Below are 27,722 nucleotides of genomic sequence, written 5' to 3' on the forward strand. Positions count from 1 at the left end.
CGCACAAACGGCACTCTCTCCACACACAAACGGCACTCTCTCCACGCACAAATTTCTTTCATGTTTGAGTGATAGTTTTCAGTTTTTTTCCCGCTTCCATATCTGCACACTATGCTGGCGCGATGCATTACGGGGCTGGTATGGAATTTTTTTCCAGGGCTGCTTTTCATTCCCAGTCCGGCCCTGGTGATAAATTCAAGGTGCAATTGAAAAAATGTGGGACATAATACCCAAATTGTGATAAAAGACAGTTGTGCAAATCTGCCATTCTGGCAGAAATCTTACAATTCAGTGTCCTAAAATATAACCAAAAAAATACAAATCCTGGTGTAGGCACAGGTAATTGATATTTGTAGAATTTTTTATTTGAGTTATTCCCTATACCTAAAAATTTATCTAATTTCACTATTATTTGCACAATTGAATCACCTTGCAGTCCCATCCAAACAAATGGTTTGTCTATTTAAGATACCTCTCAAATTATTTGATTAAGGCTGCAGCAACATGCTTACACAATTTCCTTTAAATGGACAAATTACATTTTTAGATATCCCAAGCTGTTAGTTTGCCAGACTCATTTTATTTTGTATTCTAATTAAAATGTCCTTCTCAATAGGTCAAGGTCTGGCTCGTGTATTCTTGTTATGATCAGCAGACTATAACTACAGGTGGATTCAGTAAGAATGCAACAATACATGCCCTGTTGCTGCATGTTCTAGTTGAAGCTTAGACCTATTTACTTCAATTAAGAAGATTTATCCAGATAAAGATTTGCATCCCTTCTTTTATCAAGCCTTGTTAAAGGCTCAGTTGTCATGCAGTCATGTAAAGGCAGATAATATCAGGTCTCTATAAAAAAAAAAAAAAAATACAATTGGAACATGTACTGAGATCATAACAAAGGATAAAATATTTTATCCAAGATTTCATTAGTGGGTAATTAGACTGCCGGTGCCCAGTTTTCAATGTAGTAATACTCTAAACGAAAAAGAAAACACGCGATACACCATGACAACCAGAACCTTGCCTTTTCAGTCAGTAGCCAATATGTGAGATTGTTTGTATATAACATTCGGAACAAAAAAATATAATAATCAGAAAATAAGGAAAGCAAATTTGGTACAGATAGTCAAGAAGGAGCACAGTGGTTTGTTGGGGGTCTGCCCTGTGGGAAAAGGTGGGTTAAATTGGGCATTAAACCAGCAGAAATGTACAATGACTGGTAACAAGCTGGTAAAATGGCATGAAGAACATAAGTTGTATGACCAAGGAAGCACAATCCAAACAGCAAATTTGGTGGGTAGGGGGAGAGTCCACAGTATAATGTTTAAATGTTACCATATGCAAGTTTGGTTTGACATAACACAGGGGTCCTCAAACTCCGACCCCCCAGATGTTGCTGAACTACAACTCCCATGATTCTTTGAATTACATAGATAGCCAGAGAATCACGGGAGTTGTAGTTCAGCAACATCTGGGGGGGGCGGAGTTTGAGGACCCCTGACATAGCACAACCAGGCTTTACACACTTTCTGGGACTCTAAAACACAGCTTTATTTACAAGAGTTCAAATATATTCAGATAAACCTTAATTAATTTCTTATTCTTTTGACTATAGCTTTGATCTATTACTCAATTTTGATCCATGAAGTTTTATAGCAGTTTGACCAAAAACAACCTCTCCCCAGCACTCATAGTCCTTCCTTTTTTCCGAGCATATTCATAATGAGTAAACTTAAGTTTGTATTTTTACCTTCAAACTACTTGGAAGGGTAATGGTGTAAAAGAACTAGGTCAACCATGGACCTTCCTCTCTCCCCCACAAAATATGCAGCTGGTGAGGGCATAGAAAATAAACAGTGAAGTCCCTTGAGTGGTGTGTCAGGGGAAGTTTAAAATATAATAGATGGTTGCATTTTCTCTCCCCCAATTTTCTTATCTATACCTGACAGGTGGAAAATTACAATATTTCACCAGTGGGCAGTGTTTGTACTGCATCCTTTTGGAGGCAGGATATGGGTCATTTAAAAGCTAATAGAGAGTTCCCTCCTAAATCCTATACTCATGACAACAGCTGTTCAGCTGTTAGTTATCCCACTGGGCTAATAGGAATTAATTAACTAATAAGGAGGAAATGCCAGATCTTATTATATATATTTTTTTTTTTATGATTTTGTGTTGCCTGTTCTTTTTTAGTATACAGTAATTCTTTTTTGTTATATAACTGACAGAATATTTGAACTATAGTACCTAAAGGGGTACATGTATTAAGCATGCAATCTCATGAATTATGATTATGATTTAATAATAAAATTATACATACATTGCTACTGTTGCACAATATGGACCGAGAAGACAACCGTTAAATAACAAACAAAATAATGAGTAGATAATTAAAAGGTGACAAAGGTAGGCTATGAGAAGGAGTAGTAAACAGCAATGCATCTAGAAGGGAAGTAATATTTCCAGGAATGATGCCTGCACCTAATGAATGTATACAAAATAAATGGCATGCTTGTAAAATGCTTTACAATGTAAATAAGATAGTGAATTCACACATGATGTAGAAAAAGCAGGCTGGTGCAGAAAGAGTAATTATCTAGTAACTTCATATTCTTTGCTGAGTTTGGCGAGTTTTAGAGCTTTAAAGGACTAGAGACAAAGTGATAGTAAGTCAATGTAAAAATGTTCAAAGGGAATTAAGAATGGCAGACCTCCCAACTGTCCTACATTTGGCAGGACTGTCCTTGTTTTAGGGTAAGCAGGCAGCACTGTGGGAGCACATCAAAAGACATGCTTGCATTGTGCAGCGGGCACATGGTCCATGCACAAGATGTGTGTGGCTGGTCAGGAGGATGTCATTCATTCTGGCATGCCTTGATGCTAGGCTAAAACACCCATTCACTTGTGGATTATGCCTTTTCCCGGTTGCTTTTCCCAGTGACACAGACTTTAGGGAGGGCAATGAGTAGTGTGTAGTAGTAAACAAGATAGGAAATTATTTGCATATCAACAAGTGCCTTAGCTGCGTATTGCATCTGAATGTTGCATGATGTAAAGTGAAAACAAGACTAGGGTAACAAATAACACAAGGTGGCAATCTTTAATGGTCAGGTAAATTATTCTAAGCTATCTATAATAACAAGGAAAATGGAATGCAGCAATATCTGTGACGGTAAATAAAACATCATTCAAAATTCCATTTTCAGTGTAGGTTTAGATCAAGCCAGGCCAACAAAAGTGATTTCTTTAAGCATCTATATTATTATAACCAAGATTTATTGATATTATTTTTGAACCTTTAGTTGTGTTTCTCTTTTCTGCTAGCACATTCAAATTCATTATTGTACCTTTGTGGACATTTAACGTGTCTGGGCTTCACGTAAGCACTATTTACTGGCAAAAAAAAAAATCCATTACCACCCATCATCATTTTGTGCACAGCATTTTATAGAACCTAGTGGGTTTTATTTATGTACTTGGGACATAAATAATGTGTACTTTCTAAATCTAACTCTTATTTCCGATATTTTTATCACTTCAATCAACTTGATTACATTTCAACCCCTCCGCTCAACCTAAGAATTGAGTTTTCCCAGCATTGTAACTAGAATATTGCGTTGCCATTGCAGTCAGAATAGTTCTGAAATCAGCTGTAAAACACAATCATTCTTTGCCTGAATTCTGAAATAGGTACATGAACAATTTTACTTTTACTCACCAAAACCATTGCTTAGTTATACTTGGGGGCATTGCTGTCCTCAGAGAATGTAGTATTATATAATTATTGGGTCTTTACAATAGAAGCATTTATCATTCCTCTTAAATTCAACATTAAAGTTCAATGTATGTGTGAAACTTACAGAACAAAATATTACTGCTAAGTTAAGTGAAACCTGGTAAGGAAACAGACTCATAAAATGATCCAAAATAGCCAGCATGGAGGAGTCCACCCTTCTTATGCAAATGCAGGAAACAAAGTGAATATTTATAATCGGCAGCCATCTTATAATTAGCGGCCATTTAAAAGTCAGCAGTCATTTCATAAGCATTAGCCATTTTAAATCTGATTCTATTTTTCTAGTGTATTGCTCAAAAGCTGTTATAATCTTTTATAAATTGTATTAGGCTTAAATAAAAAACAAAATCATATGTATGCCTATTATTGTTGGCACAGCTATCTCTCAACATTTATTAATATACTGAAAAAATGCAAAATACGTGAAAATACTATTTCAAATACACAAAGAGACAAATAATGAAAAATAGGTCAATTGCTGTACAATATTACCTGACAAGTAGACAGAATAAAGCACCCAATGTTTTGGCTGGAGAGCCTTTGTCAAGGGTCTTGACAAATGCTCTCCAGTCGAAATGTTGGATGCTTTATTTTTCATTATTTGTTTCTATGCACTATCCTAGTTGCCATATATCACACTTACAAGGGTAAGTGTGCATTTATATAGCGCTCCACTGGATTTACTTGAGTGGATTTGTAGCACTCAGTTCACTTGTTACTTGTATGTTTTATTATGTTTGAGGAAACTTACACTTGTGTAGTAGCTGCTGTTAACATATACTCGTTTTGGTTTACATACTATATAAGTGCCTTATATTGCACAGAGCACTTTTGCACTTCTTTTGCAAATGGTGTGTCATGGTCGGGAAATTTACTTTTGAGGCTTGTTGTGCCAAATATAGCACAGTAACTCAACCTGCCAAATTGCAAGTCTGGGTTCTGAAATTGGCAGGTCTCTTTTTTGTAGGATATACTCAAGCATGATACTTTTTTTTTTTTTTTTTTTATGTCCAAGGAAGTGGTCCCTTCCATTCTACAGAGATGAAGAAGTATGGCTTAAACGTCATTAACCCCATTTGTGGCAAATCTTTGGTTTAGCATGAGAGAACTTGATGATCAAAGGGTAAATGTTGCTACATATGGCATGACCAGTTTTTAAGTAGCAGGGTCCCTAATCACGCAGTACTCATGCAGATCGGTTACCAACTGCAAATAGTATTTGCCATTTTATTGCCTACCAGTATAGGGAGTGGAGGATGGGTGTCACATGACAGATTTCGACTAGTCAGTTATCAGCCTTTCTGCAGCATTTTGTACCAACTGGAGGCAATTAAGTAAAGCATAGATGCATGTATTACTGTAGGAAGATCCTCTGTGGGAATCAGGTTTTTAATTCAAACTATACTATTTGCATGAAAGAATGAAGCTTGGACTGTAGTTGATTCATGGAAATTTCACTGTCAAGCATTATGCCAAGGGTTCCTTACGGATGCAAAATGTTGCTGTCACATTCCAGACCATTTTGACATTGAAGCAGCGTAGATTCAATCACATGACTCCTACCCATCACAAGACCTTCTTCTATCAACTTAGCAAGGTCTGGGCACACAACAATTACCCAAAGCAGACCATTTGGAAACATAGCAGGCTGCCGGGTTTACCTTAAAGCAGTTGACCTTTATCCATTCCAAGAGTTCATCAAGGCTTATTGTTCATTTTTTGGAACTTGAGCTCAACTAGAATGAGATATCTATTTGAGTGCTAGGATAGACGATGTTGGCTTTGTCAAACTGAATTCATATATGCTACAAATAACATAGGAAGTAAGATGGAACTCTGTGGAACTACACATGCCAAGGGAATAGGTGTGGATGAGTACCCTATGGAAGATGTTTACTGAAATCGGTCAGGCAGGAATTATAAAACACAGTGTATGATTATGCCATCAAGCAACATCCTGTAGATGGTTTAATAAGATTTAATTGTCCACAGTGTCAAATACAGCAACGATGTCATGGTGTATATACGGAGCACTAGCTCCTGTCTTTTGTAATCAACATATCATTAAGTTTCAGTACTGTGTATTTTCCTGAAACCTGTTTGGAATTAGTCAGTTTGTTCCTAGTAATGCTTTTAACTTTCTTAATGACTTTCCCTAAAAAAAGGAAAGTTTCAGGTAGATTTCAATACAGTCTGAATCTAGAGAGTGGGGAAGACAAATCATGTTAGAAAAATGTCTGTTTGCAAAGAGCATTACGTAATTTTAGAAAATATTAGAATGGAGGAAAACTGCTATAATGGGTTACATTTTCTTTAATAATTTGATGTTGTGTTATTAAGATGTCAATATTGATTACTTAAAAAAAAAATACATTGAGATCTCTTTTCAGTAAAGATTGTCAAAAAGTAATTTTAGTGACATTGAATCCACAGATCATATTAAAAGTTGTGTTGATTGACGATCCTAATTACAAGTTCTGGAACAGTATTGTAATTGTTTGTGTGATGTCCTCTTATCCAATATACCTAAAGCTTTCCCAATATGGTTTATATTTGTTTTCAGAATCTTAGTTTCTCTGAATGCTTATTTGTAAATGTTGGTATTTTCGAATAGATGGATGACACTTTGACTATAAGAAAACTGCAAACTTGACACATTTTGACTGTGTTAAAGCTAAGGCTGTGTTTAGACAGGTTGGTTTACAAGTGTGGTTTTCAACTGTGTGAAATAGCTGGCCTGTTTTTTGCTTTCCTGATTTCTGGTGAGAGAAAGCCTGATTTCTTCAACAGCATTTTGGTACACACTGATTTGCTGCTAATTGTCAGAGTGAGTGTCAATTGGCAGAAAAATCGTTACATGAAAAGTGGCAAATTGCACCAAAATATCCTGGTTTGTTTAGCTTCTACAGATATATTATTTTATGTACAGCATGCAACATTTTGGAAACCTTTTACTTTAAAATTGCATGAATTAATTACTTGTACTTTTTCACCTGTACACAAAATGAGAAGCTTGGATACCTACTCGGTCTCACACAAGTTTTAGCTCACTTGTGCCATTACAAGGATAATGTTAGCCAGTCACATATCAGACTGACCCCACGCACAAGGGTAGTGAAGATATGAAATCCCAGCAGATTTCCTCTCCAAGAGAGATACAGCAATCCCTGACATTCATTTCAGCCTTTATTGTGCCTTGTCTGTGAGATGTAGCCGATACTCTAGTTACAATGTGCAAGTGATCCACATCTGGATAACCCTTATGGCTTGGAGATTCCTGAGTCATATACAAGTTACCCATAAAACAAAGAGAAGGCCAAAACGATCATTTAGGATTGCTGTATCTCTTGTGCAGTGTTTCAGATATGGAATGTCCTTGTGTGTGAAATCAGTCTGATATGTGATAAGCTAAGGTGTTTTTTCTGTAATGGAACAAGTGAGCTAAGCATGTATGGTACATTAATATAAGAACTATATAAGAACTGTTAAAGGGACACTATAGTCACCCAGACCACTTCAGCTCAATGAAGTGGTCTGGGTGCCAGGTCCCTCATTTTTTAACCCTTCACATGTAAACATAACAGTTTCAGAGAACTGTTTACATTTGGGGTTAAGCCAGCCTCTAGTGGCTGTCTTCCGGACAGCCACTAGAGGCGTATCTTCGATGCTGGAGGCGAATTTCGCCTCCATCGCGCAGAGCGTTCATAGGAAAGCATTGAGCAATGCTTTCCTATGGACACTTTGAATGCGCGCGCGGCCCTTACTGCGCATGCGCATTTGGCTCCAGTAACGTCGGACGGGGAGGAGAGGTCACCAGCGCCGAGGGAGCCCGGTACTGGAAGGTAAGTGGCTGAAGGGGTTTTAACCCCTTCAGCGCCACAGGAGGGGGACCCTGAGGGTGGGGGCACAACTAACAAATGGCAAGTAATTTGACCTATTGTCCATTGTCATTGTTCTCATAAACTCTCGTTTTGACTAAATTTACCTAAAGTTAATACTTAGTTTTTTTACATTTGCTGTTAGTGAAACCCCACTGAGTGTTTCCAACCAACATACCTGTAACATTTTACAGATATATGCTGAACCTACATACACCATCCTTATAGATAAAGTTTGTTGTTTAAATGTAAATAAATACAAAATAAAGTATTTTTCTTTTCCTTTGTGACATATTTGGAGTTTGCAGTTGCTAACTTTCCCACTTTTCACCAAGCTAAACCTTGAGTAAAGCTGAGTGGATGGTCAATTGAATACAACTTAGTGACAATGATGAACATCTGGCTCGGAAACTTGATGTTATTTAACATTTCCCACCTCCTATTAATCTCTGTGGGAGAGATGTTACAACACATATAGCTACTAATAACCAAGTTGTTAACAGTAAGATTTTGTAGCATGGAAACTGACGAGTGTCACTAATGACAGTTATTTTAAAGACGACTTGCTTCCTGGTAATCGATTGCAACAAATGAAGAAACAAGTGCTATATTGGTTAATCAACACCATTCTAGATATTTTTTAAATAATGGAAAATCTCCCGATTGCTTTTGGGTTAGAACTAAACATACATATATGGCATTGTTTTCTTAAGTTAGCTCTGTATTTATATTTCTAAAAATAGCAGAGATCTTCAGTGTTTACAAAGATTTTTGTCTCCTTTTCTGGCATGATGAGCTATTAAATCACATGCATAAGTGTGTTTAATTCTTTGGGCTATCCTAGCATATTTTGTATACAAGAGTCATTAAAGTTATGTGAGCCATAGTAATAAAAGAGGAAAACAAATTATTCCTTTGCATTCCAAGCATGGTTTACTTTCTGATTTGCTTCTCCCCTCTGTGGATTTTATTAACACATTAAATGTGTGTTCAGTTAGAGAGCATACCCTGACAATGCTATCTCAGTCTTTGGGGATTTTGTTTAATCACCTCGCGGCAAATAAGAGTTATTCCCTTGAGGACCCCAGAAGCGTGTAATATTCAGCTACAGCTGTGACCTGTACAAATGGATGACAGTACAAAGGAACATTTAAAACATCATTTTTTTCTATGGTTATCAGTATAAATGTGTCACTATGTCACAAGATATCGCAACCCAGCAGATGTCAACTATCTGTCTTTGGAAATGCCTGATTATGCACTATATATATATATATATATATATATATATATATATATATATATATATATATATCAGAAGTGCATTCACTAGTAGTAAGATATATAGTAAGTTGAGAAAATGACTAGCACAACTTTGCCAAAGTAACAAATTTGGAAGAAAATATCAAACATCCATTTAATGTTCCAATCTAAAAAAAAAACCTACAATTCAATGCTAGTGTTAAAAAACATTTCAAAGGGAATCATGGATAACTTTGTAAACTGAAATCAAAGAACATTTATTTAAAGGAAAGACTTTTAAAGACCGGGGGAAAAAAATTAATTCTATAACATTACAAGTTTCCTAACAGGATATAGCACTCATTCAAGTAGTGCCCATTCGTGGAAAATTGTCCTGCTGCTCCAACCAAATGCTCTCTAGAAGCAGCAAATAATTGAGAACCATGTTTGACTCACAGTATAGCGCCTCTAGTGGAAGTCAGGAAGACAGAAATGGTATATTGAGATGAAATGGTTGTGGTACCTTTTATGGTAATGTAATAAAACTCCTAGTCTAATCTTTAGGACTTCTCCCTTGGGATTTTATGTGCTATTTCCTTTTCAACAATCTTTTTTCAGTATGAACTGTGTATTTTTTCTTCTTCCACGGTTACTGTTAATTTTAATAATGACGATGCATCTCTGGTAATTTCATCACATCTCTCAACCTGAATACTATAATGATACATTTACACAAACGTACATAGTACTAGTAAAATGTCTTAGTACACTGTGGTATCATGGGTTGCTCTCCTGCTGACAAAGTGTTGGTGGCCTGTACTATATCAATGGTAAAGATTAACAAGCGTGGAGACTATAACAAATTTCTGACACATAGTGGGATATTTATCAAGGTATTCTGAGACATGATGGTTAAATCCCATCATTGTTTTCATTGCATTTTTTTAAGTGTTCTAAAAGTGACAATTTTTGCTATAATGCAATCTGTTACTTTTCCCAGAAATATCCATCTCAGAAGAAATACAGCGTGGCAGAAGTAGAGAGAGAGAAGTGAAACACTGAGAAGAACACTATCTGAAAAAGTAGCGGAAAAGTTGATAAATCCATTACATGACAGAATAAACTGGAATGTCCAAAATGACAGTTATGGAACAAAAGAAGCAACAGACAAAAAAAAAACAAAAAAAAAACAGATTTCATAAATGTCAATTATTCGCTTACAATTAGTTGTAAAAGTGTTTATGATCCTTTTAAATCTCCTCCAAACATTGCATTCACATCTGAAGCTGGCTGGACCATCATGTACTATTTAACAAGATGGTCCAAAAACACTTTAAAATTGTGCAAGAACATAATCATAGTTCTTCACTATACTGGGAATTTTCAGGAATTTACCAGGGATTTCTAAATTTAAGCCAAATTAGCTATTTTTGTTTTCCAAATTAACTATTTTTACATACAATTTGTAATTTACAGGTCAATTAAAGGAATACTATAGGGTCAGGAACACACACGTATTCCTGACCCTGTAGTGTTAAAACCACTATCTAGCCCTCCTGCTCCCCTCTTGCCTCCCTAAATATAGCAAAATCTTACTTGTATTCAATACAATACGCTGTAGTTGTTCTGGTGACTTTAGTGTCCATTTAATGAAAATTCCTTTGTTTGTTTTATCGTCCTCTCACTTTCTTCTCTAGATAATACATGTGCATTACCTTATGTTTTGTAAACTGATGTCTTCCATGTTTAAGTATTTCAGCAGTGTTATATGATACATAGCATTAACCATGAAATAAACATGGCTTGCAATAAATGTTGTCAGACTTTAAACTGGCAATATTTATATAACAATACATGGTAATTGCTTAGACACAGAACATATTCTGCGTTATTTTAAAAAGTAGCATATTTGTCACTCAATACAATTATGGCACGTGTTAACCTTCTCATAAAACATAAAGCACCGGGTCTGCTGTGGAAACTGAAATTAGATGTCATGGTAGTGCTGTGCTCGGTAGTTAAGCAATGTATACAGAAATATAGAAGCATCACTAGATGTATATTAGTTTTAAGGTGCATTTTACCAATCTGTAAAGCAAGGTTAAGCAAGACTATATTAGTAGTATATAAATATAAATGTTGTTAACTTAACTTTTACATTATTTTGATTAATAGTGTATTCTCTAGGCATATTATTAGAAATGCTGTCAACAGGCTATTTTTGGCAGTTCACACCAACTCCAGTAAGCACTTTGCCAGAATGAGTCATATCTATTAGAGAATTGCAGCGGAGAGGATATTGCTGAGTCTTCTTATAATCTTTTTTAATGTATACTTTAAGTGCTTTTCCTAATTTCATATGACAAAAAATGCAGCCTTTTTTGCACCACTGGATGGATTTTTCCAATGTACCAAAGCTGATCAGTGATTATAATACAGCATGCTGCATAAGGTCATCATGTACCCAAGACTGATTTTTAGGGTGACTCTTTCATAGAGCTTCTGAATACCTTATCCTGAAAACACATTTTAGAGAGCAACATTGAACATTTCCCCACATAGAGAAACATTCTGCATATATTTTCCCTCCCCCCTCCATTTCCACCCACCACCCAGGCTGACCTGACTATGATTTATAGACCATAATTTCTAATGTATGCAAAATCACCAATTGTCAACAGATCATTTCACCAACTCTTTTGCTGCCCACTCCTGAAAAACCTTTTTCCATTATATCACGGATGTTGTTTTTCTCCCCTTCTACCTTTTTTTCTTAATGTTTCCTGTCACAGACAGGTCTTGCATAGGAGTTTGTATAGAAATGCTATAAATGTTAGACTAGAGTCCATGGCAGGGCTTGCTATTCATTTTATGTTGGTATGTCTAATTATGTATACCCCTATCTCTGTAAGTAAAATTACTTTGCATAAGAGAGCACTATGTAAATAATGTTAATATTATTAGAATTACTTATTTATCTTTTGCATAAATGAATTACGACACAGAAATTAATTGAATCCCTCCCTGCTTCCCATTAGATTATCAAGTCTTTGGGAGACAAGTAAAATGTCATATTATCCTTTTTTGACACTCTTGGGCAATTTTTTTTTTATTTTGCCTAGCATAAGATGTCAATGATTCTTTCAGGGTGTGTCAAATTTGATGTATTATATCTATGAAATTAAAGCTGTATACAAGGTAAACATAATATAAGCAGTTAAAAAAACACATGGATCAACAAAAGATGTAGTGTCAGATGCTGAGATTGTAACAGACACGATTAATTTGCCAAGATTTCTAATATGATCAATATTACTCTACATTCTTCTGCCATGAGGAATGGGGACTGTGTATGAGAACGATCTTGTAACCATAATAACTTTGCAGGTACCATTTAAGATCAGTACTATAGTTCCTGCTAAATAGTGATGCAAGTTAATTAAATGCTGTTACAAGCCTAATACTTAAGGAATTGTGACTTTTCTCCTGTAATAAAGACTTAAATAAGGAGGTCAGCAAGATGGTGGTTCGTGAATAGCTTTTCAGGACTGTGCTGTATGATTGATCAAGGGGTCTTATTTTGTTGCATATGAAGTTTGCAAAAAAATGTTTTAACACTTCTCTGGGTACCTTAATGAAATATAGCGCACACACTTCTGGCAACATAAACTGTGATACTACCAAACGGGTGCTTCTGATGTGTGTGGGTACAATGGCAGGGCTGAAATATTTCAGCAGAGTAAGGGTTTACGTTGTCTACTGAAAAGCAGTTTTCCCAAAGACTTTAATTGAGGAACCACTATTAAAGGAACACTATAGAGTTAAGAATACAAACCTGTATTCATAATACTACAGCGGCCTTGTCCCTAGTTGTATTAAGGTCCCTCTATTTGTCATAAAAAATTATAAAATAAAAGTTTGATTAACCTTGTTCCACTCACCTGCTCTTTCCGAGATGCAATTGGGTAGGCATGGCCTTATCTACAATTGTTCAATCCAACACTCCTCATCGATGAGTATTAGGGACAAAAGGGGCGTGTGCAGTAAGTGTGCTCAGCCAGTACTGTCAGGGTGACTGTCATTATGGTGAATTTAACCTAACAACCCTAAAAGGAAAGGCCACTGCATCCACTTCACTTAATTGAGATGAAATGGTTTGGGTGACTATAGTTCCACTTTAAGTATGGGGAGCAAACATTTACTCTGCTAAGAGGATCTTGCCCTTAGTTTATAAGCAAAGCATGATCTCAAATAAATTGATTATTGGTTATTTTTATTAGATTATATCCCTGAATAGATAATATGAAAAAGCATAATCCAATGACCCTTAGCAATGCATCTCTTTTTGCACAATATCTGTTATCTTATTAGCTTCTTGGAGAAAAGCAAGGCTGTCAGCACCACAATGTCCCATGGGTTACGGCTGGACATGTAAGTCACCTCTATGTATCCCACAAAAAAGCATGCTTTAAAATATTTGTTTTCTGTTCACTTAGAACATTTTTACAACATTTTATGATTATGATATTTTATGATTTTGTTTAGGAACGTATTAAAGAATGTTGTCCAATACTTCCACGTGAAAAGTATTGGATTTCATTCTTCACATATAGAAGCATGGGATTGGTAGATTTCATTGATTGACACACATGTACACTATCTCTGTATTGTTTCTCTATAAGAAGCTTTTAACTGTGCAAAGTTTATGTCTTCATAATACAAAGGCTGGGCTATATTGAGAAGTAGATCTAAAAAAAAAAAGAAATCCTCATTCTTTAATGTTGTGTAAATGTTACATATTGAATAATTTCATCTTTAATTATGAATGATCACTTTCCATTTTCTTTGTGCGAACTCTTAACTTACTGATTACCAAAATGAATATCTTATATATTTTACATTTTTTTAATCAAGATTCCAGCATTCTAACATTTTAGGCTACAATCCTTCATATAGATAAATAAATGTTACATATATATATATATATATATGTGTGTGTGTGTGTGTGTGTGTATTTTAACATACATGAGGCTTTTTATATATATATATATATATATATATATATATATTTTTTTTTTTTTTTTTTTTTTTCTTCGTCTCTTTTAAAAGCCTCATGTCTCAGATAGTCAATTCTCAAAATCTCTGGTGCATTGGCAGGCTCAGCAGAATCAACGATTCTTAAGCCGAGCCTTCTGTCACAGATATAATCCAATTAGAAACAGGCCTTCTGCACTAAACCATTCTAAAAAGGTAGAATCATCATTTACTACACAGATGTAGATGGAATAACATGCATAATCTTTATATGAATAAAATGGAAATACATTCATAATCCGGAAAATAGCAGTTCCTGAACAGAGCTACTACAAAAAGCCTTTATATATATATATCTATTATGGTCTAATAGAGAATCAATTGTAAAATTTAGAGCATACCTGAATTGGATGCAAAACACATACTGATGGTTGCTGGGAATCTTTCACCTTTCACTGAACAAGGGTATTATTGTGGTTACTCAAACTGCAAGATAATCATAACATTAAAACTAACATTGAGCTATATACTTAGTATCAAATTTTGGAACTAACCAGAAAATGGGCGATGTTTATTGTCTGTATAGCTGATATACATACCATACAGACATAATAAATTAATAAATAAGTGTCATTTAGAAAACAAAAACAGAATTTATTACACTGCTAGATTAATTCAAAGATGTTTGCAGCTCTCTGCACTGCCAACATCATATAAGCATGGAACATTCAAAACCTTGAACCTTGCTCATTTAACGAAAAACTATATTATTAGGAATACAAATGTAACATTTTGGTGTCTGCCCCCTCATGATGTTTAAAATGTGAGGTTTACTTAACTTTACTCCCTTGCCACACGTATCTCTCCAGAGCTGTTCTGCCTCCTTGGATGAGATCATCAAGTTTGATTACCTCAGCCAATAAAATGCTTTCCTGCAGTGAAGCATTTGGAGATTAGTGCAAGAGCAGTATTTGATTAAGACTATATTCTGACTTGGTTCTAACAGGTGGAAGCATTAAGACAGCTACTAGAGGTAGCATGTAACCTTACAATAGAAAATGTTAAACTAAATGGTCATTGCAGCCAGACCACTTAATTGAGATGAAGTGGTCTCGGTGCATTAGTGTTCCTTAAAAGACCTGGTCTTGAAAAAGACATGACAACCCTATCAGTGTAATTATCATAAACAAGCACATGTTAGACCTCATGTGTAGTGGAAATCAGAGGTAAGCCTGATTATAACCCTGTGCCCTAGAAATGCCTGCTCATCTCTTTATCCTACAGGACAAGCTCACAAAATACTAAAAAGAGAATATTACCTATGATTGGCACATGGACCAGAAACAGTCATTAAATATGAAGTCATAAATGGAAGTTTGAACTACAGATATTAAACCAGCATCACACACATAGCAATTGCCAAAAGGATCTGCCAGACACATGACAGACACTCATCTACGAATCATCAAAACCAAAGACAAAAAATGCCAAATTTGTAATCAGATAACCGAAAAGAACTTCAAAATAAAGTATTAAAAGAGCAGACTGAGCCACCGGCAAACATCTAAGTCATGCCAAAAATGAGCAGTGAAAACAGCTTTCAAAGATACAGGGCTGACATCCAAGTCTGGCCAGTGCACCTTCATTTTATACCAAGTGAGAAATCTTTACTGTTATACTAAGAATTATTTTGGATCTTTTCCACTGACACCCAAAATGAAGAAACTGTGAACACCTTCACCTAACGTAATTTATTTTATTTTACTGCTTCCAAGAATGTTTCTCCTAGGACTTGACACATCACATTGGAAAATACAACAGCAATGAGCAATTGTGAGTGCCTGGAATGTCCTACATAATAATATTAGGTTAAAAAATAAGAATTGAAATGGTTGAAGGTAGAGAAATTAAAAAAAAAAAAAAAAACAACAAGAAAAAAAACATTAAGTAAGGGGGGATTGTAAAATGAGAGTGGAATCATGAAATCAAAGGACTAAAAAAAGGGACTTGGAAAAAAAAAGGGACAAAAGCATTTTTAAAAGCAGCAGGTCTACCGTATCCGCCATAGCTCCCCGACCCCCCTTCCACCCTTCCCAGACCCCACCCTAAACCTACCATCAAAGAACCATAAAGAGTTACAAAATCATAGAAGGTTTGACACTAGAACAAAACATGGTTACAAACGCTGAAAAGCCAATACACTTGCTCAAACCGATAAAGTGTTAAAACCTTTTTTAATGCTTGTATAAATATGTAACGCAAAAATGGAAACACAAACTGTAAACCCGACCTCGTTCCTCTTTTTTTTTCTGTACCCCTTCCCTCATAAAACTAAAAGTTATAAAATAAAGAATAAAAAAAAAAGCAGCAGGTCACTGCAAAAGGAACTCAGAAAAAAAATAGATTTGAATGTAAAAAAAAATAACATATGTTTTTCCTGCTAATTTGCATAGTGCTGCTGGGTACTGCTGTGCTTGAAGGTTATATCAAATTTCTTTAAAGGACCACTCTAGGCACCCAGACCCCTTCAGCTTAATGAAGTGTGCCAGGTCCAGCTAGGGTTAACTAATTTTTTTTATAAACATAGCAGTTTCAGAGAAACTGCTTTGTTTATCAATTAGTTAAGCCTTCCCCTTTTTCCTCTAGTGGCTGTCTCACTGACAGCCGCTAGAGGCGATTGCGTGATTCTCACTGTGAAAATCACAGTGAGAGCACGCAAGCGTCCATAGGAAAGCATTATGAATGCTTTCCTATGCAACCGGCTGAATGCGCGCGCAGCTCTTGCCGCGCGGGCGCATTCAGCCGACGGGGAGGAACGGAGGCGGAGAGGAGGAGGAGAGCTCCCCGCCCAGCGCTGGAAAAAGGTAAGTTTTAACCCTTTTCCCCTTTCCAGAGCCAGGCGGGAGGGGGACCCTGAGGGTGGGGGCACCCTCAGGGCACTCTAGTGCCAGGAAAACGAGTATGCTTTCCTGGCACTAGAGTGGTCCTTTAACATTTAGATACATACCAATACTATACTTTCTGTCATCTCAAATGGTTGTGCAATATTCTGATTTAGACATACACATATCAATATGTTCCCACACTTTCACTTGCTCTTTGTTTAGACAGGAGCAAAACTTGTTGGGAACCATTAATTGAATAGGTTAGTACAGGGCTCGACGAATTTGTTTAAAATCTAGAAGCCAGCTGAAAAAGTTAGGAGCCTGTTTTTTTTAACTAACGTTTAATTTTCAACAAGCAAAATGCAGTTTCCTAATGGGACACTATATTCATCAGAACCACCAGTGTTTACATTGAAAAGCCAGCGGGGACAGTCTATAGACATAAGAACAACTTAGCTGTAGTGGTTCTGGTGAATATAGTGTCCCTTTAGGAAATTGCATTTTGCTTGTTGAAAATTAAACGTTAGTTAAAAAAAAAAAAAGGCTCCTAACTTTTTCAGCTGGCTTCTAGATTTCAAACAAATTTGTCAAGCCCCGTACTAATCTATTAAATTAATGGTTCCCAACAAGTTTTGCTCCTGTCTATACAAAGAGCAAGTGGTCACTAGAGAGACCTGGGTCAGTCCTGCACAGTGTGCAGCAACTACTTTCAGTACCTCCATGCTCTGCATTGAGGCGCTAAATGTTCCCCATAGAGATGCATTGATTTAATGCAACTTTATGAGGAGATGCTGATTGGCACAGCATGGTGTTTTGCTGTGAATGCACAGTATCCTACCAATGCTTTCCTAGGGGAAAGCATTGACTTAGCTGAGATCATAAAAATTGATGATCTCAACTATAGAGGCAGGACCAATAGCGGCAAAACCGGCACAACGTGGGAAAAAAAGGTTAGTAAAAGCACCTTTTTTTAATGCGATCGTAGAGGGGGCAGGTACCGAAACAAATACACTCACTGACAGATACACACTCTGACAGACACACTCTCAATCTGACAGACACACACAATGGCAAACACACACACTCTCTGATGCTCGCACACACTCACTGATGCATGCACACGCACACAGACACACACTGACAGTCAGAAACACACACACATACAAACACTGACAGTCAGAAACACACACACACACACACACACTGACAATTAGACATACACACACACACACACATTTTCTCACACACTCAGAAGTTGACATTTTTATTTTTATTTGAGTCCACTCAGCCTCCCTACCTTTGGGAGAGCTGGAGTGGAAGCTTCACTTGGGGTCCAATGTGGCTGCTTGTTAATCTTCCTGCAGTTCTTCTCTGCTCCCCTGCGCATTCTCTGCATTGATCCCGGGGCTGGAGAATCTCCCTGCAGGAAGATTACTGCTCCCTCACTCACCGCCTACAATGCACCTGTGGGTTGTCACCTTACCTAAAGGGCTGACGAAACTCAGGTGCCAAGGTGAAATTTGGAGTCGCCATGGCGACCTGGTATTTGTTGAGCCTTGGGTTAGTAGAGACAAAAGTTAGCTCATTTGGTCTTCTTTTCTATTGTAGCCCCTGCTTTCTACACTGTCTATGCCCACTTCAAGCATGTAAATACACCTTCCATAAATGAACACTCCAAGCTCCAATTATACTGAAAACCTGCTGTGGTGGTTATAGTGCCATGAGTGCTCTGGGACCATCACGGTGTTATTTGTCAAACTATTTTAACAGTAAGTTCTAAAGTGGTGTGACACTTACACTGGGATAGGACAAGTGGTTATAGTGCTTGGCGTGTTTCTTTAAAAGGTTGGTGTTTTATGCAACTGGTATCTTTACTTGTTAAATCTTTTTAGATATGCTACAGTGATTAAAGTTGGTGAGGCGAATTGCAGTTATATCACAAGAAAAAATAAATCATGTTAAAAATATTAATCGTACACACTGGCGGTTGGGTCACTTGGACTTTATAAGTGAAGTGCAAATGAATACTTTTCCTTAAAGGGACACTCTAAGCACCAAAACTGCTTTAGCTTAATAAAGTAACTTTGGTGTATAGATCAAGCCACTGCACTATCACTGCTTAGTTCACTGCTATTTGGTGTAAAAATTACTTTGTTTACGCAGCCCTAGTCAAACCTCCCCTGCCTGTGTTGTCATACATGCCTCTTGAGAAAAATAATATATTTTTTTAGCTTCCCTTACCACACGGTTTGTTTCATTTAAAATTTCTTATCCCGTGCTCTGTAAACTGTCTGCTAAAGCCCTCAGGAGTCTCTTGTGTGAATAAAGTTAAATTAACAGCAGGAAATTAGAACGTATAAAGTAAACACACTGTGCTGTAAGATCTGACTGAAAATTAAATATATGAGTCAGAGTTAGGGGAGGTGTGGCTAGAGCTGCATAAGCAGAAACACAAGTGATTTAACTTCTGAATGACAAAGAATTCAAAGAATTGAGCAGTAAGTCTAAAGGGGCATGATAAAAACACCAAAAAGGCTTCATTAAGTTAAAGTCTCCATTTTAATGCAATGAAAACCAATTTGAAATTATGACCTACTGCAGTCAATTGATGAAAGCCAAGTTGCATTAAAATTTTTGTGTATTTTAATGGCAACTGTAACCTAAGAAATATTATGTAGGGTATTGCTATCCTTATAATTGACAAATATGTATTTGTGAGGTGTGAATAAGATTAAATGTAGAAATCCACACCTCTACATCTTGCAACTGGGCATCTCCATTTTTAGCTCCATGTCAGTCATTGTTACAAACTGTGGCTGTTGCACCTGGCAGTCTGCATTTAACAGAGAAGATGAGAAATGGAACAATATGTATATCTCTCATCTTCATTTACGTCTGCCCATGCTTTGTCGTACTGTAACAGAATTATCATGCCATTTGCTAAATCTTTACTTAACATTTAAATGGAGCATATGGACAATAAAGAATATCATGAAAAAAGTTAACACCGTTAATAAATGATTTTTAATGTGGTGTCAATTCTAAAGAAGTGTCAGTTTCTCTTGAAAGTTCTACATTGACAAATATATGATAATTGAAATGAATAAGGCATAAAGCAAATGAAGTGTAAAGTAATGCAATCAAAACACAAACATGATCACAAACAATGCACTGCATATATAAATGATTAATGATGTACTTATATTTTTAATGTAAATCTTTGGATTTTAAATAGAAATCCATATAGTGAAGATTTAAATAAATTGGATGCTACTTTACTTACACACACACACAAACACCCCCACACACAAACACACTCAAAGATTTAGTAGGAAGCAAATTAAAAATGCCTAACCTCAACAAAACTGAATGATTGGCCTTGAAATGTGATTTTGAAAATGTTAGTTGGATAAAACAGTGTATTGCAGTCATCTGAGAATGAAATTTCCAAAAATAATACAAAAATAACAGAAACAAAACACACGTATGTCTCATTGCCAAAATGTTGCAGTCCACTACAGTTTACTGTAAAACCCCCCAAAATATATCAGTGGAAGAAAATGTCCACAGAATACTTATATTTGCAAAGCAGTCACCCTGAATACTCCTTAACTCATTCAATACAGTATAGTTCTCTTCAGTGTATGCAAAACTTGTCATTAATAAACAAACAAAAACCAGCACAAGGAATAATGCACTGAATACAATCCTGACTTAATTTATAGTCAGCTGTATATCCATCCTCCATTGCCTGAAGATAATCAAACAAAAGTAGAGACTTATATTTATTTTTTGTATGAAATTTACTTTTCTGCAACCAGCCATTGTACATCGCTACAGAATCTGATGGCGCTATATAAATAATAAAATGATAATAATAATCCATGAAATTAATATTATGAAAGTTTATGCAATTCACTGACATATGAATATATTTCTTCCTTATGTTTTCAACCCTTTAAGGAGCAGTGGCTTTTTAGGCTGTTGTAAATAGTGTTCCAGGTTCCTATTCCAAAATGGAATGTCCCATTCATTTAACAACAACAAATAAGACGGTTGAGAAAGCTATATAAACAGAGCATTATGTCTTTTAATAAGATATTTTAGGTACCAAATTTTGATGACAGCAATAAATACAAAAAATGCATGGCGCAAATTAAAAAAATTATAATAAAACCACCGGAATATTCTAGCATAAAAGTATGAATTGTAACATTATTTTTTTGTCCATAACCTGTTCATTATTTGTGTAACAGTTAGGCAAACACATATACATCAATCAAACAGTTAATATAGATGAGATTCTTGTTATCCTCTATAGAATTAGTTCATGTAAGGTAAAAAGCACTGTTATTAAGCCAAGAAAATAGCAGATCACTAGCCAGAGATTGGACCTGTTTCAGAAAATTCACAGGCAAAGGCATCAAAATGTCTTTTAAAGCAGTACATTTACAGACAAGTCCAGTGATTGATTTCTTAGTGTGGTGATGTATAACTGTCTAAAGTAACACATGCTCAATGTCTACCCTGAGGGATCTTCATGCAAATTAGACAGATCTGCTAATCAGATTATTCTGAGTAACAGTGTGCTGCTTTTATAAATTACTAATGGTCTTTGCATTGGATATATTTGTAGATATAATTAATCTCTAATTTCTAGTACTGTTCTAGGTATGTAAACACATGCACCAACACACAATGGGATTCTAATAGATTGCATTGTTATATTTTGTTTGAAAAATAACCAGCAGCCTGTAAAAACTGAAGCTAGAATCATCTTCCACTCTTACTCAACAAACTACATCAATTCCTTAATAAAGCATTTCATGAGATGCCATTTAATAAATAAGGTATCTGAAAAAATCAGCAAACTAGAAAATACATTTTATAAAGTAGCCATATAAGAAGCAATATATTGTATAATAATTAAAAAAAAAAAATATTTCACACATCATGTGAAAAACACATTGACATTTTTGTATTTAATTTTTGGGTTGATAAGTAACTCTTTACGTGCCACTACTGGGACGAATGTCTTACACTGGATCTTCCAATGGACAGTCAGCTAATGACAATTTTCAGACAGTTTGACACATATTAAATTAAAATCCTTTTGATTTCCATGTGCCTCTATAAAAATGTAAATGGGACTTTACTAATTTAAAAAAAAAACAGACATCGCCATAATACAATAATTCCATACTCTGTTTCAATAATATAGTCTTACACATCCAGATTAACGTGCTGATGCAAAAAAACTATAATTATAATTAAATATCTAATTTAACATATTTTTGATTTGTGCATTTTGTGAAACCCATATACAATCATAGTTACACTATGACTATTTCAGTGTGTATAACTAAATGTTTATTCAGATGTCACTTCCTACATGTACATGTATATATATACACATTTTAAATTCTATATATTAAGATCTGTGTGACTATTTCCCTTATATTATATAAAATTATATACACTTTATACATACACAATGAGGTTTTAGTAGCAAATATATTATGAGTGTTAAACCTGGAATGTTGTCTACCAGAATATTATCAAAACATATAGAAATATTTATTTGAACAATTTGCTAACGCTATGTACATATTTTTGTTTTTAAGTTCTGATGTGCTAGAAAATATCAGGGAAATACAAATTATATATAGTCAATATATATTACAAAACCAAAAATAAAAACAAACTAAAAGGCTCAATTTTAGATGTTAGCTTCTTTCACGACTTGAAAAACAGCCAAGAGCTGAAAATGGAGATTCACAATTACATTTACAATTAGCAAGTAAAAGTAGGAAGAAGCTAGGTTGCACATAAAAAAACTGTATCAGCAATGTACAAAACACTGTGCTACTAGAACAGCTTTTCTGTAGTTCTGTGGCATTAAATATTTCACATCATATTGTTTGCTTTGCTCCCCTGTGTCCATTGTCATTAAATTACAAAAAAGAGACAAAAATCAATGACAAACATGTACATTTTATTTGGACAGCCAATTTCCAATATAGAATAACACCTGCCCCCACTTATACAGACATGTTCATCCTGATAATGCTCTAATTTATAGAAAATGTCAAACAATTCTACAAAAATGCATGCAATGTATTTTAAGGAGGATTTGTCTGTATGGATGGATGTCACCTGCACCTCTAACTACAGATGACATATTAAACAATAACATGTGGACCATTTCCATTAGTTGCACTGGTTAACTATACCCAAACTGTTTCAACTTCTCATGTAAAATATATATGTTTTATATCAGGATGTGTCAGTGGATATATTGGTGGATTTTACATTTAGGTGATAAATATTTTTAAAGTGCAATATATTTATCAATATTAATTTTAAATATTAAATTGCATAATACATATATATATTTAATGTTTTATTTGTAATTTCATATACTTGTCGTATACCCATTGCTTGGGGTTTTATACATATATTGTCAATTATTAGAGGGAAGGTTTAGCACTTGACAGGAGATGACTCAACAGCTTAAGTTAAGGGAGAATATGTGCTAAAGCACCACCTGTTCTTTGAAACCACAGAGTCATCAAGCAAAAATGACCAGTGTTTACTCAGCATTAACTAGAAATGAAATCTATTTACATTTATTTATGTATTTTATTTCAAAGCACATTTTAATATAGGATAAATAAAATAACCACTTATTTGATTAGCATTATAAGGATAGATCAAATTAATTTTAAAATAGTGCTGCAAACAATTCATTCCTGAAATGAACAGCCTATCATTTATATAAATGTGCTCAATGAAAAATAAACACATTTAAAAATTAAAATCAGCATAATAAAATTTAGCATATCCTTGAATGGTTGCAAGTATACATACAAAGGTAAAAAAATAAAAATAATAATAAATAATAAAATAATAATAAATATATGTGTGTGTCTGTGAGTGTGTATATAATGTTTCTTCCATAAATACTTATTACATGGTGGGCTATAAATATAATTGTATATTTAACCATTCATTATATACACAATATACACAACCTCATTCCACACAGATAAACATACATTCTCTCTCTCTCTCACACACACACACACACACACACACACACACACACACACACACACACACACACACACATGCAATATTCCTCTCATTGGTGCTTGTAAGAGCTTAATTATGTAAACTGAAAAGCATCATTGGCAGATTATTACATATGAAGTTAATATATATGCATTATTAATCTGAATCGTAATGTTTTGAATATCAATACTTGCCACTGTACTTATTAAGGTCAATCAAGTTTGGTTTTATACACCCTAACCTTTATAATGCAATGCTGTTATTAAGCCAAGGGACAATCTGGGTGTTCTCCAGTAATTCTGACAATGGACTAAGTAAATATTGGATAGATTTGGAGACAGCACCTCCTCAGGAATATAGTAAATATTTATCACAACATTGTATGAAAATTTAATGTTCTACTGGCATATAAATCGGAAGATACCAGCACTAAGAATGAAGAACACTCTTGAGGTTTGATTACTCTGTAACTTATTATGAACCTGGGACACATTTCCCACCTGTCACATGATCATCTATGCATTGCAAAGCCCCCACCTCAATCCAAATGGGCAATATGATAAATCCTATAGGTCGGATAATTCAACTTCATTAGATTATCGGCTCATTGTTTACAATGCTTTTTTTTTTTTTTTTTTTTTCAATGAACGCCTGTTTTATTTATTCTAGATACAGGTCTGTGCAATGAGGTTATAAGGATTGTACTGATTCTTTGTTCTCCCACCTACAGCACTGAGATGGTTAACATTGCCAGGTACAGTAAGGTTAGCAGGACAGACACGATTCCAAGATCTTGTCTGCTGTATATCTTTGAAGGCTAAAATCTTTCTCTGCCGTGCGTACTAGGCAAGTACTTGTGTGTGCTGCCAATTATTCTTGGTCGGATACATAATGGAACGGACCCTGAGAACTGGATCCATTTATAACAGCACACAAGGAGCACTAATTGGACACAATGTAGTACTGACAACCACTAAAAACCCAGCTTCATTCTGCCGCACCAGTCTGAGCAAAGCCAACACACACTATAAAGAGCTCAGCAGAGACAGGGCTCTAGCTTTAGATAAGTGCATTCATTGTTTTACCACACTTCCTCTCAGGGACTCTCTCAGTGGCTCGGCCACTTGTTTTTTTGTTTCAATTCGATCCTATTGCATTGAGTGGAGTCACACTTAGTGACACTCAGTGGACAGTGGCATGCCACATCTAGCAGTGTGTGTGTGTCCCCCCACACTCACATTTATACACACACACACACACTCACTCACTGTCAATAACCCCCTCAATAGACAAGAAAGAAAAACTGACATCTCAGTGTTACGTCTATCCTAGACACATGCATGATTTATGACTACAGACAGCAGAGATTCCTGGTTTCTCTCTTTTTTTTTTCTCTCCAGGAAGCAACAACTGTCAAAACAGGCGTGCTTGATAAGCACAGGGTTTGGTTCAGTTACCATTCTGACAGGGAGAATACAGTACAGCACACTGACATTCAAGAAGAAAAAGCAATGTCTGCTCAGAACAACTTTTATAGTCCTAGAACATATAACGGATGGCTCTCTTCCAGGCAGCAAGCCTGACCTTCCCCTAAAAAGGGACGTGCGAAACTTTATTCCCAGCTCAGCTGATTTATATATAGAGTTAGGAGCTGAGTTTGTGCCCTCTTGCAAATTCCCCGGACCAACCAGCAACGCACTCGGGGCCTGTCTCACCACCAGAATAAAAGGCAGAAAAATCAGATTGAAAATAAAAAGCTAAATGCAGGAAAGAAGCAGACTCACATTTGCTTACAAACAAACAGAATCTGACGTGATCACATGGATGCTGGGATAAAGGAACAATAACCGTCCCCCACCCACTCCCCTCCAGGTCACTGTGGATTAGAATGTGTCATTAGAACTCTGGTACTTACGTTAAAGGAGGGGGGAAGTATTCTTCTGTTGAAGGGCATATCAACAAGGTATGGAAAAGTGTCAGACTAAAGATTAGTAACCAGGATGCAGCCATCTTCACAATCTAACAGGCAAATCTCCTATCCAGAAAGAATCTACGGGTATATGGGTATAAAAATAATAAAAATAAAAAAATATATAATAATAATTATGAGGAAAAGAAAAAAATACTAAAATCCAGGCGGCGATAAGGGAAACTGTGCTGAGTCTAATCAAACCATTCACTTAAACTGGCAGCCAGATCTGATCAGCCGCCATCAGTGATACTTTAGTAACAGATCTCAGCTCACACAGCTTCTCCCTCTCTCCGTTTCCTTTTCTGATTTATTCCCCCGGTGGCAGAGAAGGGGAGGGAGGATGAGGTGGGTAAGTTGCAAGGGAGGAGTGAAGGGAGGCTCCTGGCTCTGATCAGGCACTGAGAAGTTAAAGTGCACTGTGTGGAGCTCAATCACAGCTGACACTACACCACGCCCTGCTCGAGGACCACAGGGTGGAACTTTACTGATGAGATGTATCAATGGACAACTCGCAGACTTTTTTTTCCTCCCCACAGTCTCTGTGACTGCTGTACATCAGACAGTCTGTGCCTCCAGCCCTGCATTACCGTAATTATTCCTGTACCGCAGCGGCCCTATTGTTTTCACATTACCAACCTAGCAGCCATGCTGATCTACATGGGATAAGAGCAGTCAGTGCCTTAGTCTGCTTGTTGTCAGATGCTGCTGCCTGTCAGTCTAGGCACACTTCTCCATACAAGGACTTGACTCAGGCCCGATGTGGACAGTGCAAGTCCTCGCGTATACTTTTTATTGGCTAAAACAATGAACTTTTCAAATACAGACAGATGCATCTGGTCACATTTTACATTGCAATAACAACATAATTAAAACTAAATAATAATAATAATTCATGTTTTAGACGAGTATTGTATTCCCCACGGCTCGGTCCGACGTTTTAGATCTCAGCAATGGGATGCTCATTACAAGTCAATGTGATGTCTGTGATACTATGTTGCAAGGTAACTTGTTACTGACCAGTGACATACTAATCTAGCAGGGATTCATATTAATGGAAGGTATTAAAACACAAAGAACTCCCATTAGCCAGCTGTGTGAAGTTGACATCCCATGTTTTCAAAAGGTGAATAAAAATGCATCAGTTGTTTGTGCTGCAAAAATGAATGTCTGTGCCACTTTAGTTTCAGAGACATTGCACATTATATTTGATTAATCTGCACCCACTTTGCACCCATGTAATTAAAATGTGAATACAAATGTACCATTTGTTTGTGCTGATTTATGTCTCGTAAAATAATATTTGTGTAGTTATGGCTTCTGAGATATTATACATATTTTAGACTATGTGACCTCAATCTCCACCCATTTTGCACTTTGCACTCCATGCAATTATTCGTAAATGTATATGCATATTTTGCTGGTCTGTGCCAATTTGCGGGTGTTTTTAAGAGGTAAATATAGGAGACGAGGGATTACCACTGCACCAGAATGTTTAATGTGGCAATTAGGTGGTTAATATCACACCAGATATGTAATATTAATTTAATATGGCATACACAGGGTGACAACTCCTTGATCTAAAGTGGTTAAGGTGCCAAGAGTCTGTATATGAAGTGTTTTTCTACAAAACAGCACAAAGTTTAACCCCTCTGCTGCTAGAGGTGTAACCCCACGTCTGGCAGCTTCATTAGCATGTCATCAGCCGGCCCAGGACTAGAGATCCAGGGTGGCTCATGTCAATTCTGTGCAAATGTAATTGTTTAGAATGTCAGTCATTTTCAGCCAAAGAATGGCAATGGTTTTGACTTCCAGCTTCTGCAGCTCTGCAAAAGCCAAAA

At 36.0% G+C, this 27,722-nt stretch overlaps 1 protein-coding gene across 6 annotated transcripts in view; it reads right to left on the reverse strand.

Annotated features, from left to right (window-relative positions):
• Window positions 1-26,262, reverse strand: part of CACNA2D1 (calcium voltage-gated channel auxiliary subunit alpha2delta 1) — a 699,121-nt gene extending 672,859 nt beyond the window's left edge. For all 6 annotated transcript variants that reach the window (XM_063448181.1, XM_063448183.1, XM_063448182.1 and 3 more), the window contains exon 1: window positions 25,828-26,262. In XM_063448181.1, the coding sequence (XP_063304251.1) occupies window positions 25,828-25,922 (95 nt within the window). In that variant the 5' untranslated portion in view covers window positions 25,923-26,262. The remainder of the gene's footprint in view (window positions 1-25,827) is intronic.
• Window positions 26,263-27,722: the final 1,460 nt, after the last annotated feature.

Source organism: Pelobates fuscus, chromosome 3 (genome assembly GCF_036172605.1).
Source record: "Pelobates fuscus isolate aPelFus1 chromosome 3, aPelFus1.pri, whole genome shotgun sequence".
NCBI classification, from domain to species: Eukaryota; Metazoa; Chordata; class Amphibia; order Anura; family Pelobatidae; genus Pelobates; species Pelobates fuscus.